This window comes from Psittacula echo (assembly GCF_963264785.1).
Source record: "Psittacula echo genome assembly, chromosome: 3".
Classification (NCBI taxonomy): Eukaryota; Metazoa; Chordata; class Aves; order Psittaciformes; family Psittacidae; genus Psittacula; species Psittacula echo.
The window spans coordinates 53,488,696-53,509,826 of NC_137736.1; the positions used below are offsets into that span (position 1 = coordinate 53,488,696).

The 21,131-nt window shown below is 37.6% G+C and overlaps 1 protein-coding gene across 2 annotated transcripts in view; it reads left to right on the forward strand.

Annotated features, from left to right (window-relative positions):
• The window catches only part of NLGN4X (neuroligin 4 X-linked), a gene marked incomplete at both ends in the record, with an annotated part of 118,031 nt that extends 97,241 nt beyond the window's left edge, over window positions 1–20,790 (forward strand). For both annotated transcript variants that reach the window (XM_080612070.1, XM_080612071.1), the window contains 3 exons: window positions 8,924–9,109; window positions 11,655–12,444; window positions 19,941–20,790. In XM_080612070.1, coding sequence (XP_080468196.1) covers window positions 8,924–9,109; window positions 11,655–12,444; window positions 19,941–20,790 — 1,826 coding nt within the window. The remainder of the gene's footprint in view (window positions 1–8,923; window positions 9,110–11,654; window positions 12,445–19,940) is intronic.
• Window positions 20,791–21,131: the final 341 nt, after the last annotated feature.

Consider the following 21,131-nt stretch of genomic DNA (forward strand, 5'->3'; position numbering starts at 1 on the left):
GTAGCAATACAGTGACACACGTTAGGAGGAGCTATCCCCCGTGTCTCCCAGTAGTGCAATAAAGAATACCTTCTTGTCAACTTGAAAACTTTGTTGGCAAGTTTGCTGCTGGAGTTTTCTCCGAATCAGTTATCAGCACTGCTCTCAGACTGAAGCAGAAACACAGCACTGCACCAGTTACTAAGAAGGAGAAAAATAACTGTTAGAGCTGAACCCAGGACAAGGTTTCATCTATACTTAATAATAAAACCCCCTATTTCCAGCTTGAATAAACATATAGCACAACTCTTCTTTCTTGACTAAATAGCCACTTATAAATTCACCAGAATCTTTAGAAGTGGAGATTGTGCCACAACTGTGGAATTACATACTAGATCTGGCTGCACATAGTGCAGTGTTTTGGTTTTATTGTATTGGGTGTCACTGAACAGTGCTTGCACAGAGCTTTTTTTTTTTTTTTTTCTCCATCTGTTCCAGAGCCGGTGAGCTGGAGGTGGTCAAGAGGCTGGAGGGTAAGCAACAGTCAGGACAGTTGACGCAAATTAACCAAAGGGATATCCCATGCCATATAACATCACACTCAGGGGACATAACATTAGAGGAAGAAGTGGGGTGGGTTTGGCTTCTGAGTAGCTGTTGTTCAGGGGCTGGCTAGGCATCAGTCTGCCTGTGGGGGAATGTCCTTTCTTTCATGTGGTTTTTGTTTGTTTGTTTGCTTTGTTGTTGTTTCAGTTTGGTTTGGTTTTTTGTTTGGCTTTTTGTTTTTTTCTTTCACCTATTACATTGTTTTTATCTCAACCAACAAGTTTTGCTGCATTTGTTCTTTGTATTTTCTCCTCTTCCTTTCTTCTGTATTTCTAGGGGCAGAGGGTGACTGCATTGCAGCTTTGTGGGTGCTTGGCTGCTGGCCAGGGTCAACACATCACAGAAAAGCAGTGACTCGTTCAATTGTTTTACTGTAATCATGGTGCATTTCTCTTCTTAAGTACCTTTGGATTTGACCCTCTAGATCAGTAATTAGAGAAAGCATAGGCTGACTGAATACACCAGGTGTTTGTCAGTGTCCTCTGCAACGCACAATTTGTTTTAACTTTTGCTTTTTTTTTCCTGGCACTGACATTCCTAGAACAATTGATTTATTTTAGCTTGGGATTTTTATATTTTAATCAGACTGTTTATAATGCATTCAACAACAATCTTTTTATTGGGCCTGCTGTTTTATTGGTTGTATTTTGTGTAATAGCAGGTTTTACTTGTGAATATTTGGATAAATAATAAGAAGAAAATAGATCAGTTAATGTGTTTTGCAAAATTTGTTGCTGTCATCTTTACTATTTTTTAAAAAAAATCTACATTCAGAACATTTGGCAAAAGCTTCTTTAATGACACTTCACATAGAGTTATGTGCTACTCATCATGAATAACAACAGAATTGAATGTTCAATCTCTAGTGCTTCAGATAACATCCACTGGCCTAAACTCATTGCACAGTGGTTTCAGAGCATCTTACAATGAACAAAGCAAATTTAAAAACAGTTAAAGTGTCACGTACAAATTTTAATTGGACTCATTAAAAGTATTTCATTGTAGAAATATCATAATGACTTAAATGAAGGAAACTTGTTGACCTCTGTAGTGCTCTGATAAATTTATGCTAAGAAACTTTTCACTGCTTAGAAATGTGTATAAAAATAGGTTTTAAATCTTGTTAAAATGCATTCTATTGTCTGTTATTTCCCTCTTCCCTCCCAACTGTTCTTATATGCTATCCAGAGCTTTTACAAAAGGCTTTTATGTATTTAAGACTATGTATTTGCCTGAATTGTAAAGAACACATTTAGATTTCAGTACCAAAGCAATATAGAAAAAAAAAAAAATCATATTCTCTCTTCACCCTGTCTCTGACCTATTCTTTTGTACTGCATGTGGTAATCAGACATTCTTACTAAACAAGCAGATTTAGGTTTTATTCTCACAATAGAAATAATTTGAAAGAATTCATCAAGGTAGAATCAAAACAGACTTTATTGTTCCATAAGCCTGAGTTAGAAAATAGGATTAAAGACATCACTATCCTTTATATTTTAACATAATCTATATTATGTTAATATATATATAATATATATAATACAGATATATATAATATGTCAAGCTGCTTAGGGTAATTAGCCAGAGCAGGCAGAAGTTTATTTTGGTGACTGCTACTTTAGCAGGCCATACTACTGCTTGAGTTGCTGAACATTACAAAATTTGCATTGACACTAACACCTGCAAACAGCAAATCATTTTGTAGCTGAAGGAAAACCATTATTATTTTGTTTTCAGGATGAAGAACTGTCTGTGTAACTATTTCTGCACAGATCTGTACGTGGCCAGTCCACAGTACTCACATTTGTCTTACTAGATAGTTGTCTCAGATTCTGCACAGAGTGAGTCTGTACAGCAGTAGTGCTTACTCAGCTTTGTATGAGCCATTCGTGCTGCAGGAAAAATTCAGCAATGTTTTTCTTTCTACTAACTGTGTGCCAAGGACATGATCACTCCATTGTGCATTCCACCATCTTTTCAGTAAAGTTTAAATGGTACTGTTAAAGTTGCACACAGTTGAAACAAAAAGATATATATAGTTACATGGATTCCAAATAAAATATCATCTAACCATGCTTCCTGTCACCGAAGGCAGTTGAGGTTGTTTGGGGACTGTTAATGAAGGGTAAGCATAATTCCTTCTAATATTCCTCTATGCTCCAACTATGTATGTCTTAGGGACTTCCTGAACCAACTGTAGTCTCTGTGTACTCTGTAATCCCCAATGGATTTCACTTCATATTTGTATACATTAGCATTTGAGTTCAACAGACAGATACACTTTTACAGTGGTAAATGTGATATATACAGACCAAAGCTAATAGAAAATATAAAGATTCTGTTGTATGCTTGTAATTTGCTCTTTTCTTTAAACATGGTCCTACCATGGCACTTCACAAGGAGAACAGAAAAGACATGATTATGCTTTGAAGCACAGTCTCTTGTATCTTACTTTTATATTACTTATGTCATATTTCTGATCAGATGTACAAATCAATCTTATTTGTGATAACTTTGCCTGACAAACAAATTGCAGCAGGTCTGAGCAGCTGTTGTGAAGAGGCATAAAGTCAAAAGAAATGTGAAGCCAGACTACAGCAGTGGCTTAAAAAGGAGGAGACAGATCAAAATGCACTAGCTTGTTGATCTCATACAGATTTCCTGACAATTAATTTCTTGTTGTGCTATCTTGGCTACTCACTGTGTCTTACTAAGTTTGGTATTAATTTTTATGTAAGGTCTATGTCTCAGAAATTAAAACATTTTGTTTACTATAAGTACTAGAGATTAATTTATTCTCTAGGTAAGGACCAACTTCATCTAAATTTGCCTGAAATGCAGGTGTCAGTTCTAAGCTGGTCATCTACATTTGTCGATTTTCTACAGAGAAATAAAATTACTTTGATAGGAATTTGACCAATCCAAAGCTAGAGGTCTAAAAAGCTGAAGCTACTTTTAGAGGGGTTCTTTTGTCTCTCCACAGTGGCTGTCAAGTTAGTACAAAGGTAATAGATTAGACACAGGTTTTTTAGGTGTCTGAAGTTGTGATCCATACATCCTTACATGTCTCCTCTGATCTGGAGCTCAAATACGTCCATTATGATTGATGTTGTTTCTTGACATGCTGTTCTCCTCAAACTATCTATTCAATGCACATAAATCATCACGTAGCTTTCAGTTGAAAATATTTTTGTCTAAGTATTAGGATAGATTATATTCCAATATCATATTTATTACAAGTTTAATGCATTATAGTTGTTAAGCAGCCTACTGAGTTATTTGCATATCTGGAATATGTCCACAGCTGAGATGCAGCTGCAGCTGAGCCTCCTCTTTGCAAATTAAAATTCCACAGTTGGAGAAATATAATTTTGATCCTGAGCATGTCCACACTAGCATTTATAATTCCAATAAAGAGTTTCCACAGAAACCCCCATTATTCTTACCACCTCCTTGCACATTATTCACATTGCTTCACATTGCTGAGACGTTCTGTAAAGTACAGCCTGGACCCTTCCAGGTGAACCTCAGCTGAAAGATGTGCTGACCTTTACGCACTATGTCCACCAGTGGTCATTCATTTATCCCATGGGACTGGACAAGAGTTGGTCCAAAGTAAAAACAGCACATAGAAAGTGTACAGTGTGGACACAAAATCCAGCTATTCAGTTTGAGACTCTCGACTCAACACTTGTAGGTCTGCACAGCATGCTATTCAATGGATGGCCTCTGGCCTCGGGGCAAGGCTGTATATAAACAGAAGTAAACTGGGTGGATTTCATAGATATTGGCATCTGCTATTTGGCACTGTGGGTTCTCACATGACTTTTTAGTAATTAAGGGGAAATATCAGCACTGGTTTCTTGGGGTTTTTTTATTCTCTCAGTAAGATTTTTGTGGTGGTGTGGCAAAACCAACACTGAAGATAGACCTAGGGATTTCCTCTTGTATAAGTGGGATTTAAAAGAGTTCTGCTTGTAGTTTTGTGTCTTCACTGCATTATTAAAACAGTGCAAGTGAGAGCATGTAGTTTATGAGTCCATTCATTTTTAAAGGCTGTGGGAAAGGAAAATTCCCCATTATTTCCATGTGTAGTCTTCTTCCTCCTTGACTGTAGCTAATCTAGTAGATTAAAACTAAAGCATTAATCTAGACTGTGTCCATTAACAGAATCAGAGATATATGCATAGAACTGTTACTTCAGAAACCTCAATTTAAAAAAGCATTTCTTTTCTCTACATGAAAGAATGTAGAAAATATGAGATACAAGATTATTACAAGTAACACAGCAAAAAATGAAATAAAATTAATTCTTTGTGTCTCCTCTTCTAAAATAATGCACTGTTCATTTTTCAAGAATAAACTGTCATAAGGGAAAAGCTGCTCAATTAATGTGGTTTAAATCAAATCAGATTATTCATTTATTAATGACATATAACTAACCAGCAGCCAGTGAATATCAGCATTATAAAAGATAAGCTACAATCCTTGACACTTAAGAAAGATTAGTAGAGTTGCAAGTTTCTAAACACCCTTCTGTAACTAACTGTATAACTACACTTTTCTAACCACAGACTGTAATGGATGGGAACCTAGCTGAGAGTTGATTGCCTGTCATGACTGAGAGACATAACAAAGTATGCTTGTCATAGCATATTCAGTAGAGTATATATGTTTATGTTAGTTATGACTATTTGTCAAAAAAAGACAGGAAAACATAGGTGTGCAGCTGTTCTGTGAGCTTCATACTTGGCTGCACTGGGGCGCCTGGCCAATGTTCCCAGAGTGGACAACGGTGAGATCATGAGAAACTGCACGGTTGCACGAGTAAACAGTTAGCGATCTGGCACAAAGCCGGTTGTTTTGATATGGGTATAAAAGCAGGACCCTCTTGTGGTATGGCTGCTCCAGCATCAAGTAAGCTCCTACCACTCACTGACTGACACAGACTAAAAAAACACCCCACAAGACTGCACACACGCCAAGAGAGTCCCTGTGTGTCAGCCCACATGGACAGCCCCTGGCTGGGTACAGGCACTCCATGGGAGGATGCTGTGTCCAGGCTGGAGGGAGTTTGCAATGTCAGTGGCCACTTCTCACACCACCAAACCATGTCCAGCTGCTGCACTCTTCCCACCTCCCCCTCTCTGCTTTTACAAATCGTCATGCTACTTTTGCCCTTCTTTTCAAGCTGACCTTTTGCTTCACAAAGCTGTAATTCCCTGGTTACTACTCAGTCCAGATAGTAGTCATCTTTCCCTCTGGCACAGTAAGTTTGGAGCAAATGTCCCTTAAGACAACGTGGTGTATTTCACTCAACACATGTAGGATGCCCTCACATTCATCTTTTTCAGCTGTTGCTGTCCAAGTAATTTTGCAGTGGAAGAACCATGTGGTCACCCTTCCATTTCACTGTGTAAGGGAAGACAAGTTTCTGAAGTCAAGAACTGAATATTACTGTTAATACCTTTCTGTATCATTATGTGGAAAACCAAACCAAAACAGATCTCTTTGTTTTCCATATTCTGATATTGCCATTCTTTGTTGCATTAGGCTAGTGAGAAGAACTTTCAGGTTCTATCAAAGCCCTAAACTAATTTTCAGATCACAGAATGCCCTTCAAATCACACCAAATCATAAAATAGGAAACATATTAACTGCAGTTAAAAAAAAATAAAAGGCACAGAGTGTAAATCCCCATCTCAGAAAAATAGCTACATTCTTTGTTCAGGATTTTAGAGTCACACATGAGGATCCTGTTTCAAAATCTTCACAGTGGTCACAGGAAAAAAAAAAAGTAAATCTTAAGTCTTGTGTATTTCTGGACAGATTTTTTTCTTTGCCTGAATTTCTTGAGATTGCTTTGAACAAATATTTTGATCTGGTATTCAGAACATGAAAGAAAATATATCCTCATCAAGAAGAGGCAGATTTATTAATTCAGTTTATGTCATGTAGGGCTGACACTTTGCCATGATGATTAGTTTTTAAATCAAGAAAAATTGTTCTTGCAATTAATGAGAATCAGCAGAGAACTTGGAAACAAAAAAATCTTCATTTGTCTAGCATCAGATATTCATTGACTGGAGTTTTACTCAGTCACCTTTTAGTACATTTGAAAAGAATTCAAAATCACAAAGATCAACCAGCTTTAGCCTGATGCTGGTAGAAGAGCTAAAATGTGTTTAGGCTTTGAATACTAATTACCATGCTGCTTTAAAGGTTACAACAGTCACTTTCTCCCAGGGAGGTCATAGTTCTGATTGAATAAAGGCTTAATTATAGAATATTGCGGAATATTGCAGTGAGCTGCAGCAACAAATCCAGCAAGTGAAATTCTTTCATTGACAGTCCTAGAAAGATAATAAAGGCATTTGAAAAAGAGAAAAATACTTTTGTCAGAAAAAATTAAGGCAGTTATGGATTAATAGTTTGTTTGTGTTTTTCTCCAATAGAATAGAAGAGAAAAAAGGTGTTACTGCTATTCTAACCACCGTGCTTGCCATTATTAGAGACTTTTTTAATGAGAAATCCGTATTAAATGCTATTTAACAATAAGGATATGATTCTTATTACTGCAATTGTAGCAACCATTTTGTAAAAAATACAAGGACTCATCAGATATAATACTTGCTGACATTAAATACTGATAAATAAGTACTAATTAAATGTGAAAAAGATTCTTTTAGGTGCAAGATAATACATTGCATTCTATCAGGCTTGACCTTGCATGCGGAAATTTATGCCACCATAATGCAGGCCATATAGCATTCCATATTTAGAACTTAGTGCTTATATGATCTTGCTTTTAAACTTTGTGGCTGGATTTTGTATTTTATTGTAGGAATTTCACTACAGAAAACATTATGGTAAAAGTCTGACAGGTGGAAATGTGAGACATCTAATTTCTTCTTCTTTTCCCATGCCTTTCCTCTTCTTCCACTTCTTTTATATTGTGAATCCCTTCCACCTAGTGAATTTTCATTCTTCCTATCAACTGAAAAAATAACTGCAGCCAACGCAAAGAGATCTGTTCCCCTCTGCCAAAGCAGGTGAAATGTACTGCAAGGCCTTTTTTTTCTCTAAGGACCTCAGGCTTCCATTGTAGTCTTCCTTAAACATATGAAGGTTTTGTCACAGCAGGCTAAGGTGGCTCAAGGTTGCAGACTCTCATCTCTAACTGCTCCAGGACTGCAGATCTTGAGAGTCCTGGGGCCCTCTTCTGGCAAATTTGTCTGAACTGATAATTAGCTTGGAAACGCCAGCCAAGTTTTGTCTTGGTAAGCATCTGTCAGCAGTGCCTAGATCAGTAATGTCCATCTGAAAACTTTGTATGTTTTAAGGTAAATTCTGATAGACTTCTGACTTCTAGTTGTCTGACAGGATAAGGTCTGTAGGAGTTAAAAGGTGAGTAGCTGGCTTAATGTGTTAATTTGGACATAGTTCAAGATCTTAACTGTGAATGATAGGCAGCGTGGATAACGTGTTTCACCTTACCTGGTTTCAGAAAAACAAAATGAATCCTAGTCCTACCTTTTTGGTCATTTTGTTCTCAGTTGCAAGACAAGGAGCAATGTGTCATGCTTTGTTTCTAAAACCTGATAACCACATTACAGGAACAAAAATCAGCAGTGCAGCTCTTCCTGCAATTTCCGAGGAAAGAGAGAAAACCTGATTTGTTCAGATAAAATCTCCCTACTAAAGGCTGAATTACCAAGGATTTACCTCCTATCTTCCTAATAAATATCCTCTGTGAAACTGGAGTGTATTTTTTCCTAGGCTTTTTCCTCCTCCATTTACAATTTTCTTTATGCTTCTTTTTCTATTTGTGAGTGTGTCTATCCATTTCACAAGTACAATAATTTAAAGAGCTATGCAGTTCAGAACCATTTTGGTCCATAGTAAGAAGCATTTAAATTAATGTGTTATGGAGCTTTGTTCTCAGTAAAAAACCGGAGATAACACTTCTTTGCAGAAAAATTATCTCCTAAGTTTTTTTCACCTTACATGTAGTTATCAGATGTATAAAATTTTCAGTCTATACTGTTATATTAATACAAAATTATTTCCAACAGGAAATAATTATTTTTCCCAAATGTGGCCTCTGCAGTAAGGAAAAACAAACCGAAGAGAAACAGAATACAGAATGAGTTCCATTGCCTTCATGCCTTCATTGGAGACATTTAACTAAAGACTGTGACCTTTTAAAAAAAAGAAGAAAAGAAAAAGCCCACAAGATGAAAAGATGGGAAGATGTGTGTTGTGTATATGTGGATACCCTGTAGTTGACTCTGTATCTGGTGAGCTAAAATTATCTTTTTTTTTTGCCTTATAGGGTTTTTAAGTACTGGGGACCAAGCTGCAAAAGGCAATTATGGATTGCTTGACCAAATCCAAGCTTTACGTTGGATTGAAGAAAATATTGGATCTTTCGGAGGAGACCCGAAAAGAGTTACTATTTTTGGATCTGGGGCAGGAGCTTCCTGTGTCAGTCTCCTGACACTCTCTCACTATTCAGAAGGTAACAATCCTCTGAGCAAAGAATTTTTTTCCTTTATTTTTTTCCCTTACCTTACAATATAACAAAAATGGCCATACCAGGTAAACTGAATTAGAATCATATGAGGTCTGTATTTTTTGCAGAAATACAAATGCATTTTATGCATTTGTATTCTACTAATAGTAGAATAACTAATACTGGCTACTGGCTGGAGACCAGTAACGAGTGGTGTCCCTCAGGGATAGGTGTTGGGACCGGTCTTGTTCAACATCTTTGTGGGTGACATGGACAGAGAGATTGCGTGCACCCTCAGCAAGTTTGCTGATGACACCAAGCTGTGTGGTTCGGTTGATACACTGGAGGGAAGGGATGCCATCCAGAGGGACCTCGACACGCTTGTGAGGTGGGCTAATGCCAACCTTATGAAGTTTAACGTGCCAAGTACAAGGTCCTATACCTGGGTCGGAGCAATCCCAAGCACAGCTACAGGTTGGGCAGAGAAATGATTCAGAGCAGCCCTGCAGAGAAGGACTTGGGGGTGTTGGTCGATGAGAAAATGAACATGAGGCGGCTTCAGTGTGCACTCGCAGCCCAGAAAGCCAACTGTATCCTGGGCTGCATCAAGAGAAGCGTGACCAGCAGGTCAAAGGAGGTGATCCTGCCCCTCTACTCTACTCTTGTGAGACCTCACTGGAGTATTTTGTGCAGTTCTGGTGTCCTCAACATAAAAAGGACATGGAAGTGTTGGAACAAGTCCAGAGGAGGGCCACGAGGATGATCAAGGGACTGGAGCACCTCCCATATGAAGATGGGCTGAGGAAGTTGGGGCTGTTCAGCTTGGAGAAGAGGAGGCTACGTGGAGACCTCATAGCAGCCTTCCAGTATCTGAAGGGGGCCTACAAGGGTGGTGGGGAGGGACTATTCATCAGGGACTGTAGTGACAGGACAAGGGGTGATGGGTTCAAACTTAAACAGGGGAAGTTTGGATTGGATATAAGGAAGAAATTCTTTACTGTTAGGGTAGTGAGGCCCTGGAATGGGTTGCCCAGGGAGGTTGTGAATGCTCCATTCCTGGCGGTGTTCAAGGCCAGGTTGGATGAGGCCTTGGGTGACATGGTTTAGCGTGAGGTGTCCCTGCCCATGGCAGGGGGGTTGGAACTAGATGATCTTAAGGTCCTTTCCAACCCTAACTATTCTATGATTCTATTCTATGATTCTATTCTATGATTCTGTGATTCTACTAGCTAGTATTCTGGATTTGTATTAGTCAACATAAATATTATTATATGAAAAATCAGATGCTATTATAGCAGAAATTTCATGCAATAAATGCCATGGGCAGTATACTTTTTTTAGCTTTATCAGCAGTCTCCAATGGCTTTTCTATCAAAGAATTTGCCTTAATTAAAATGGAAAAAGGAAGTGACCTTTTTCATTTTTTATACACTCTTGTCTGCATTTCCAACATGTATTTAGATGCTTTTCTTACTTAATAATAACATAATTTAACCTTATTAAAAATGTATTTAACTTCCCACAAGGACTGTGTGATCCCATACAGAATTCTTAAGGTTTTCATAAGTGTTTGAGGTGTGGGATTTCTATCCTCAATACTTTACCCTTCTATTCCCTCACCCCTTTCCCACCCCAAAAAAAAAGACAAAGCTTGACAGTATAAACCATGTGCAGAAGAGGCCCAGGCATTTCAGTTTAAGTATAAAATAGGCCATATTAGTGATCTTACCATGAAAAAACAGATGGAGCAGATTCATCTGTAAGCTTTTCAGTGTTCTGACACAAAGAAGCTCTTCAGACTCAGTCTTTTGTCTCTCCTTATATTAGTACATATAAAAAAAACCAGAAAGAACTACTGAATCTCATCCTACACACTTCTAAAAAAAATGTAAATATATTTAAATTCAACATATAGGCAATGCTGACACACACACAAATTGAAATGGTAAAGAAAAAATTATGTCAGAGTAGAAGACTCAAGCCTATTAAATTGATTGTAGCAGAGCAGATTTTCTTTTTCAAATTATGTGATACATGGCTTCTGTGAAGGAAATGAGAGTGTGTAATTTTCATTTGACCTTTAAACTACTGAAGAGAGCATTTATGAGAGTCATTTACATGGCAAAGAGGGTATGATTGCTTGTAGCTGCCACTCCTTTAAAGAAATTTTTACAGGACTACCACTGTGCTAAAGCCAGGGGACTTCCATTAAAGATGCAAGAGAACTGCAGAACAAGCATGATTTTATTCTTGAAACAGTAACCTGAAACCATCATGCTTTATGTGTGCAAGCATCAAGAACAAGAGATACTTTACTTAGTAGGCTCTTAGAGATACTTTACTTAGTAGGCTCTTAGAGATACTATAAAAAAGTAGCAGTGAGTAGAATATATGGAAATTTAATTGAAATTTAGGTATATGCATCCTTTAGTGATTGTTCAAACAAAACTTTCTTTGCTTAGTGAAAGCTGCTTTTAATTTTTTTATATATATATATATATATATATATATATAAAAATGGGATTTGCATTTAAACGATTTGTACCCACAGGTTTATTCCAAAAGGCCATCATACAGAGCGGAACAGCCCTGTCCAGCTGGGCAGTGAACTATCAGCCTGCCAAGTACACTCGGATATTGGCAGATAAAGTGGGCTGCGACATGCTGGATACCACTGATTTGGTTGAATGTCTTCGGAATAAGAATTACAAAGAACTCATTCAACAGACCATCACTCCAGCCACATACCACATTGCCTTTGGGCCTGTGATAGATGGAGACGTGATTCCAGATGACCCTCAGATTCTCATGGAGCAAGGGGAATTCCTTAACTATGATATAATGTTGGGCGTGAACCAAGGGGAAGGTCTAAAATTTGTGGACGGCATTGTAGACAATGAAGATGGTGTTTCCCCCAATGACTTTGACTTTTCTGTCTCCAATTTTGTGGACAATCTATATGGTTATCCAGAAGGGAAAGATACACTGCGAGAGACTATTAAATTCATGTACACTGATTGGGCAGACAAAGAAAACCCTGAAACAAGACGGAAGACCCTAGTTGCTCTTTTTACAGACCACCAGTGGGTTGCTCCAGCTGTTGCTACTGCTGACCTGCATGCCCAGTATGGATCTCCAACATATTTCTATGCATTTTACCACCATTGCCAAAGTGAAATGAAACCCAGCTGGGCTGATTCAGCTCATGGCGATGAAGTCCCTTACGTGTTTGGGATTCCTATGATTGGCCCCACAGAACTGTTCAACTGCAACTTTTCCAAGAATGATGTCATGCTCAGTGCAGTGGTTATGACATACTGGACAAACTTCGCCAAAACTGGGTAAGTTTGACCCCCAGCATTCCTTTTTGTTGATAGCATGACTCTAAAATAGTCAGCATCCCAGTGTGGTCGCTTCAAACCCTGATCTTGCAGTAGTTTTATAGCAGTACTTGCGTAAGACAGAAGGTAACTGGAGCTTATTCATATTTAATAGATTTTTAATTAGTGTGTTCCCTCAAACTATTTTCTTTCAGTAGCTCAGTGAGAATAATAATGCACTATTTTTTATTCAAAAAATAGGGCAATTATTAAGACAAAGCATGTCTCAGAGAGGAGAGGGTTCACTAAGATACTGAAAAATCAGAGGCAACATGTCTGCTACTTGAAGAAGGAACTGTCAGGCAGATAGCACTTACCAGCTACAAAAGAAAGGAAGGTGTTTTTAGCGACCTTCACAGGGATGGGGACTCAGGAAGGAATTGGAACACAAAGGCAGACACTGGAAAGAATTTTCCCTCTGAGGGCTGTAATGACAATAATAAGTACTTGACTGGAATGAAGAAAAGACTCAGATACAAATTTTGCTTTGAGAAGGTTACAAATTTTAAATTAATTCTGGTTATGAAACAAAATAAGACATCAATGTTTTGCTAATGTAGTGTTGTAAAAATCAAGGAAAGAACTCTCAAGACAGCTTAATCTGCAAGTGCTTTTAATAATTTCTGTGCTCTTCCTGTCACATTCCTTTGAAGAGTATTGTAGTGCTTTACTTGAGCAGCAAGGCCTTTTTTTTTAACCTTGAGTCTTGGCTACTGGATTAAAACAAAGATACTTGTGGCACAAAGGGGCTGTAAATCTTTCCAATGAATGTTGAATGCCAGGATTGGGCTCTGGAAACTGCAGCTTTACTGCACTGCAGTGAATGGTGTGCAGCTATATAAGAAATTCAGAGATGCCTAGCGTGAAACAGTCAAAGGCTTTAGCAGCTCTTGCAGCCTTTAATGAATCCAAATGACGTGCAAGGGAGAGAGATTTTGCAGTCTTAACAAAAACCTCAGGCATTAATTCAGTAAAAAACAATGAAATGCTTCAGGTCAATTTAAAAGGCAAAAAATAAAGCTTTTGTTGCATTTTAGACAAACAGATACTTTTGCATGGAGAAATCCCACAGTACTGCAGCAATAATGAATGAACTGTGGAATATTTAAATGCATTTGGCAACAGGAAGTCATCAGGGGAAACTTCAGGATGAAAGCAAGGTTTATGGATAGAGGATGCCACATGCTGGCTGTACCACACACTCAGAAAGATGATTATCCCATCAGCCTGTCTTTATTTTTATAGATGCAGTGACACATACACTTAGAGGACTTCAGATCCTTACAAATATGTATAGCTGGAATTATTATGAAGATGCAAGATCACCACAGTCTGTTGCTTACAATTACTTTATGACTATTCCCTGTAGAATAGGAAGTCATACTTAAGCAATTACTTTGAGGCTGTCAGGAGCTTCTCACAGTCCCAGCTGCCACCATTACTCACAATTGCAAGCACTTTCCAGCTGTTGCTACTTGAAAGTTAATTTCAGCAGGCTGTACATGCCATCACCCAGTTCTCTGGTTATGAACCCATTGCCATATTGTACCTAAAGACACAACAGGTGCTTTGGGAGAGCCATTAGCCATTTCTGAAACTTTGCCATTGCAGATAACAGGAATGGGGAGTGTATCTTCTGTTACAAACTTGCTTCTTTATAGATGGTATAAAAGATGTGTCATTAAAAAAATTAGCTGTAAAATTTCAGTTTTCACAAGGAAAGGAGCAACATGAAATGCATGACTTGCTATTTTTGTTTGTTTGTTTATATGAATAATGATAGTTCTGTAGCACAAATTACATTTGCTGTGCACCTCTGATGCCTCCAATGGAAAAGGAAGGTTGTAGCATCTCAAGCCTAAGGGAACAGGGAACATATTGGGGTAGTCATTCTCCTCTCTATCCTCCCACATGTAACCTGGAATCCATGTGCCCACTCGGGTCCTCCAACTCTCAAAAAGATTGATATAGTTCAAGACTGCCTTGTTGGGGGCTTTGTTTTGTTTGTTTTCCCCACCCCTTTTGTAATTGAGTGTTTTCCATCCGTATTCTGATAGAGCTCAGCTTGCTTTGTGTTTGTACCCATAGCAACACATATGAAAAATCAGTTAACTGAAAGATTTTCTTATTCCATTTTTTCCTGTTGATGAGCCTTGAACATTAACACTGCAGTTTTATTTATTTCATTTTAATGTTTCTGAGAATTTTCCAGTCTTGATGACTCTCCCACAGAGGTTGCATCCAGGTACTTGTATAATTACGGCTCAGGTGGTGCATTGTTCTGATGGATTGTGCTGGGCTTTTAACTGATACGCCACCTGCTGCTAAAAAACACACATTGTTTAATGGGCCTACTGCCAAGGCTGGGTTTGGAGGGCAGGTCAAGCTTGTAAAATCACTAGGTGTCAAAGAAATAGCACAAGGCACAGTGCTTTTATTGTGTTTTACTTTAAAGTTAGTTACTGAAGCTAACAAACAGGAGGTGACAATTAGAGTGTTAAATGGCAAGTGGATCGTGCTTGAAATGAATACCTGGAAGCTGCATTTTGCTAATCCTCCATTTTCTACCTTCCTATGAATTTTTTTTTCCTTACAGTGTTTTGACCTTTTCAAAACTATGTTTCTAACATGCCTTAGAAACAGGAAAGCAATTTGTTACACATTAGGTGTGAGAAACTACATCTGGGATACAAAAATGACATGAAAATACAGCTTTTTATTTCACTATGTGCAAAATTATATGTGAGAGCTTCATTAACAGGTGCTCTTAAAACTTTAGTCTGCTGCCAGTAGTACTATCCTCAATGTAAAGCTAATTTTATATGCTCAAATGTTGTTAGTTAGGGCTACATTAGATCCTTCACAGATACACCCCGAGGGAGAGAGTGAACAACATGAGGGAATGTGTGCTAGTCCTTCACAGATACATTGCCAGACACACTCTTGTAAAGAAGGATTTGAAGTTTCATAGAGCATATAAGAAGCCATGCTCTCATTAGAGGCATCTGTTGGGTTTCTAAGAATTACCTTCTTTTAAGGAGTTACAGTACTGTTATTTTTGCTCCCAATCATCCAGGTCTACATCGTTTGGTAATGGGAAAGTTAAAGACCTAAAGGATATATCTTTGTTTTCCTTGTAATTCAGATAAATACTCCTGAATTATTTTACTACCATTGTTTCTGAAGCAGAAAACTACCTGAGCTATTAAGGATGTCTGTGTTTTGTATTCAGTTTGGCTTTCAAATGGAAGACACAATTAAACTCACAATGATTAAAGTGTATTTTCAAATCAATTTTCTGTGAAGCCCTTCATGAGGCTGTTGCATCTCTTTTTAACTGTTTTGTGTGAAGAAACAACTGTCTCCAATGGCCAATCTGTCTTAGCCAAGAAAACTACTGTACTTATGGTTTACTTTCCTTAGTAGTTATAATAGCTGACTGGGAGCATGGCAACAGTGGGACTGGTGATAAGTGAGGGAAGGAGGTAAGGGAAAATACGCTTGTGTAGCAGTGCTTCAGGCAGAAATGACTGTACCATTATAAATATTATGACAATATGAAAAATCAGTAGAAGCAAGAAGAAATGCCACAGAGTTTTTCTTTTTTTTCTCTTCTTTTTCTTCACCCCTCTCCCCCCATATGGAGAAAAGAGGATTGCTGAAAGAAAATAAATGGTCAAAGGGGCCTTTCAGTGTCTTGGAGGCAGACTCAGTATGCAACTGTTACGACATTTTGCTCTCCAATGAAGTTAGGAAACGACGAAATGAATAAAACACTTAAAGTGCTTTAATGTAATAGTTCCATTGTCCTGTGTGATAGTTAACACTGTTGCAGAAGTAGTTAAAATGGTATTATAACAAGTTATATGGAATTCAGGATAAGAGTAAACTTCTTAAGATTCCCCATCATTCTTCCTGTGCCAGCATCACCAGATATGAAATACTCAGTTCCCTCATTTGCCCTTCAGGTCAGTTACTAATTCACCTTGTGTACAGGCATGTGTTTTGCTCTTCAGTCAGTATCCCTTGCAGGCACATTTACTTTATATCTTAATACAAGAAAGACTTCTCATCCTGGTCTTCTGTCACATGGATGACAAGTTCAAGCATTTCATGATGGGGCATTTTTTGATGGAGCAACTGTTTAAATTGAATTCTAAATGTGGTAAAAATAAATAATCCAAGAGCAAAATGAGCAGCAATAATCATCAATTTTATTCTGGCAATAGAATGAAGGAAAAAAAGGGCCCTTGCTAACAAGTAAGTTATCCAATTCCTATCAGATTCTTTACTGGATTAGCGTGATTGCAACAGCTTTTTAAAGGGAGGTTTCCTAGCAGCTTTTTTTTTCTGCAGTTGCACACTTGAGCATCAGATATGTCCACAAACACTAAGGTGATGTGACAGGCTAAAAAAAGCAAATTTGACATTAAAGTAACAGATCAAAAGTTTTGTCAAACAGCTGATTCAATAGGAGAAATGACTGTATGTACATCTATAATTTATGCCTATCTGTAATACTGGAAAGGTCTTCATAATAGGATAAACTGCCCCGCTACTTAGAAAAGACTTAACCTGTCATAAGTTGTAACATGATGATTTTATGAATTGCGTCCAGCATACGTAGGAGGCAGGCCAAGGAAAGTAAAAGTTCCTCTTATTTATATCCACTGAATATTTCTAGTGAATTATCATTACTCTGTAAAACTGATCCATGGATCATTAGATCCTTTATTTAGCACTGGACTTAAGTTATTACAGTTGCTAGTTTTCTTCTGGTAAGAAGAAAAAATCATTTCTATACCTATCCTCCAATTTCAGACAGAATATTCAGACCATTTATTCAGTTATTAAGTGATCAACCATAGAACTCATGGCAATGGTAGAGTTATGATAGCCTCAGAACAAAAAACCTCAGAAAAAGATTACTTGCTGTGGAGCTGGCTGATTTTTTTTCTGTTCAATGGACAGTTTCATGCCCACACACAGGCATGTAAACAAATCTTGAAATACAAGACTACGCTCATGTAATGTATTTTCTCTCTCGTGTTTGGAGGAGGTGGCAGCATAATTGGCTCTTCCTGACAGTTATAGCTAAAAAGGAGAAATGGAGGTAGGGAATGAAAGAGAGGGAAAGGAAAGGGAGGTTGATGTTTACTTGTTTTGTAGGCTGTTTGTAGGGGAAGGGAATGCTAATTTAAAAGATTAGTTGCTAAAATTAGCATCTGCTATCATGTTTATGGGGCCATTAGAAAAAAAAAAGTGCATGTCCAGCCTGGCTCACTGAAGTGAGTGTTCAGCTTCTTCATCTCCTGTACTGTGTATCAAGTGCAACTTATACATGTGGACAATCATGTTCGCATGAGCTAGTTTAATTTACATGTTTTGTGTAGGACCCTTCCCAGAGTCTTTTGTGCTGTGAACCAGGATAACAAATGGGGAGAACATAAGATGAATTTTGAGTTTCTGTAAAGAAAAAATGCGTTGTATTTTTATAGTCTTGCTGATTTTTAGTTTGTTTTAGAATTTATGTGTTAAATGCCAAAGTAATACAGTAATAGATACATTTGAATGGGGCCAGTATCTTCTCCTCTGGATTTTCCGATTCTTTCAGTCCATTCTTTAAGAACAAAAGACCTACTTTTATTTCCTTCTTGAATGCATGTTAGAATCCCTCAAAGTAGCAGCATACAGCTGCTGCTGTACTGCTTAGAAGTGGATATTACTCCTTGAGCTTTGACTAGAATGAACAATTACTGTGCAATTTTATTTTCATTCAGAATTAGCACAATTTGGCTAACTTATTACATATAATGAGAGATAAATAGCTTTGATACAGTAACATAAAAAATAAAAATAGCAAAACACCCCCCAAAAAACGCAAACACCTAAACCCACAAGTATAAGTAAAGCAAAGTACCAAATTTGTATAGAAAAAATCCTCATTCTTTCACTCAAAAAAAGGTAAGACAAATTCTTTCAGGTAAACAGATGAATACAGGAATCATATGATCATTAAAGTCAAATTACCAGTCTGGTTGAAGAACCAAGGAATAGCTCTTCATGGACAGCAAAGGAATGCTAAAGTAGGCAATCATGTTCATGAGCTTTTGAAAATGGGGAAAGAGAAAAAAAATTCTTTCAAATCTATAGTGGTGAGTCTTGGTATTCCCATGACATACATAAGAGTATACTGGAAGAAAAGGAAAAGACTAGAATCATTTTCACAGAAAATAAACTAATGCATATGGGAATGGAAAGGAGAATGGAAAGTTCTCAAAGTAATTCAGAGAAAATGAGTCATGTAGTCGGTATAATATATTGCAAAGTCCTATAATATACTCTTTGCTGCAAAAGGAGATTCAAAGATGTGCACAACAGAATGTTAAAATTAGTATTAGTAACCTTAAATTTCTGTATTTTTTGCATGCCAAAAGGAAGTAATATTTACATAAAGTTTATAAGAATTATAAGGATATATAGACAGTAACCACATTTAAATGTTTTTGTGCCATTGGTTTGTCTTTATTCTGAACCTATTAGAAGAAAAGCAAAAGAAAAGATGGAAAAAGCATAATTTCAATTAAATATTTGAGTTACCAGTTTTGAAATAATATCTGAGTCATGTAGTACTCTTATCTCTACTGCTACTTAACTACTATTAAACTATTGATCTCAGCTAATATATTTCTCATCTCTACAAACTGGGACAGAATTAAGGCTCACTGTCCTACACCCATTAAACATAGTCTTTCAGAATCAATGAGTGCACAGAACTTTCAAATAGTAATCTACTAATGCAAATAATGGAAAGATTTGTGACATGCAAATTCTTCAAAGGTTTTTCCCTAAAGTAGGTATTTGAACAAAAATGGGGACTAATAATTCAGTAAAGGAACAGAAAGATAAATAGTTCCCAGTTATGTATTAGCCCTGCTACTTCATGTTTGGAAGGTTTTTAAGTAATATACACAGCTAGTGTAAATTCTTACAATCACATGGACTTCCAACATTGCCATAGGGATTAGATGCCTGTATTTACTACTTACAGCAGTGGAAATAGTGGTACCTTAAGTGAGAAAAATTAATATCAAACCTTGAGAAGAGCTGAACCCACACCTTTGCTATGGATAAAGGTAATACCTCTCTAAGACAGCTTCAGAGATTGATACTGAAACATAGAACTTCAGATAAGCTTTCGCGAGCTGACACACAACCCTTTCTCCTTTTTAGTGTAAAAAAGTATTATAGTGTCTGATATGCACTGTACAGTAGGTATTTTTTCTTTTGTTTATTTATTAACTTGTCTTTTTAAATTAGTGAGGGTTTTAGATTCCAGTTTTAGGTTGCGTTAATTACCAGATAAAACAATAACTGAAAGATGGAGGGTTTTGGGGGTTTTGCTTTTGGTTTAGTTTTTTTAAAGAGTATAATATTGCCTGTTTTTATTTCTGTAGAGATCCAAACCAGCCTGTTCCACAGGACACAAAGTTCATCCACACAAAACCCAACCGCTTTGAAGAAGTGGCCTGGTCCAAATACAATCCTAAAGATCAGCTTTACCTGCATATTGGCCTGAAACCCCGAGTTCGTGATCACTACCGAGCAACAAAAGTTGCATTCTGGTTGGAGCTCGTACCACACCTTCACAACCTGAATGAAATATTTCAGTATGTTTCCACAACAACTAAAGTCCCCCCTCCTGACATGACATCATTTCCTTATGTGACACGACGTTCTCCTGGTAAATTGTGGCCAGCCACCAAACGCCCAGCAATGACACCTGCCAACAATCCCAAGCATTCAAAAGACACCCATAAAACAGCTCCAGAGGATACGACAGTTCTCATAGAAAACAAGCGAGATTACTCCACAGAGCTGAGTGTCACCATTGCTGTGGGGGCATCCTTGCTGTTCCTCAATATTTTAGCTTTTGCTGCATTATATTACAAGAAGGACAAGCGGCGTCATGAGACTCACAGGCGCCCTAGCCCCCAGAGGAACACAACCAATGATATAGCACACATACAAAATGAAGAGATTATGTCGTTGCAGATGAAACAGCTAGAACATGACCACGAATGTGAATCGCTGCAGGCCCATGACACACTGAGACTAACCTGTCCACCTGACTACACGCTTACTTTGAGAAGGTCCCCAGATGACATCCCGTTAATGACACCCAACACCATAACCATGATTCCAAACACATTAACAGGAATGCAGCCTTTGCATACTTTCAACACCTTTAGTGGAGGACAAAACAGTACAAATTTGCCCCATGGACATTCAACCACTAGAGTATAGCTCAGCCCTTCCCCCTCTACCCTTACAAGCCACTTGGAAGAAAGAAAAAGCAAACAAACAAACAAAGAAGAGGAAAAAGTTATAATACCTTTGAACACCTTGTCAAAATCTAAAGTAAAAACAAGTTAAAGAGAAGGACAGTCATTATTTTCTTACTGATCCTTCCCACAGAAACTCACTGATGTTAAAGATCAACTACAAACCCTGTGAAATGTGAAAAGTGTACATTGCTATTATGATACTGCTTTAAGATCTCAGCCAATTTGATTGAAAGTTGAGGCCAGAAGAAGTCACTTAAAATGGTGTTCTGAGTGTAACAAGCAAAGCAAAGTCTTCTGGAA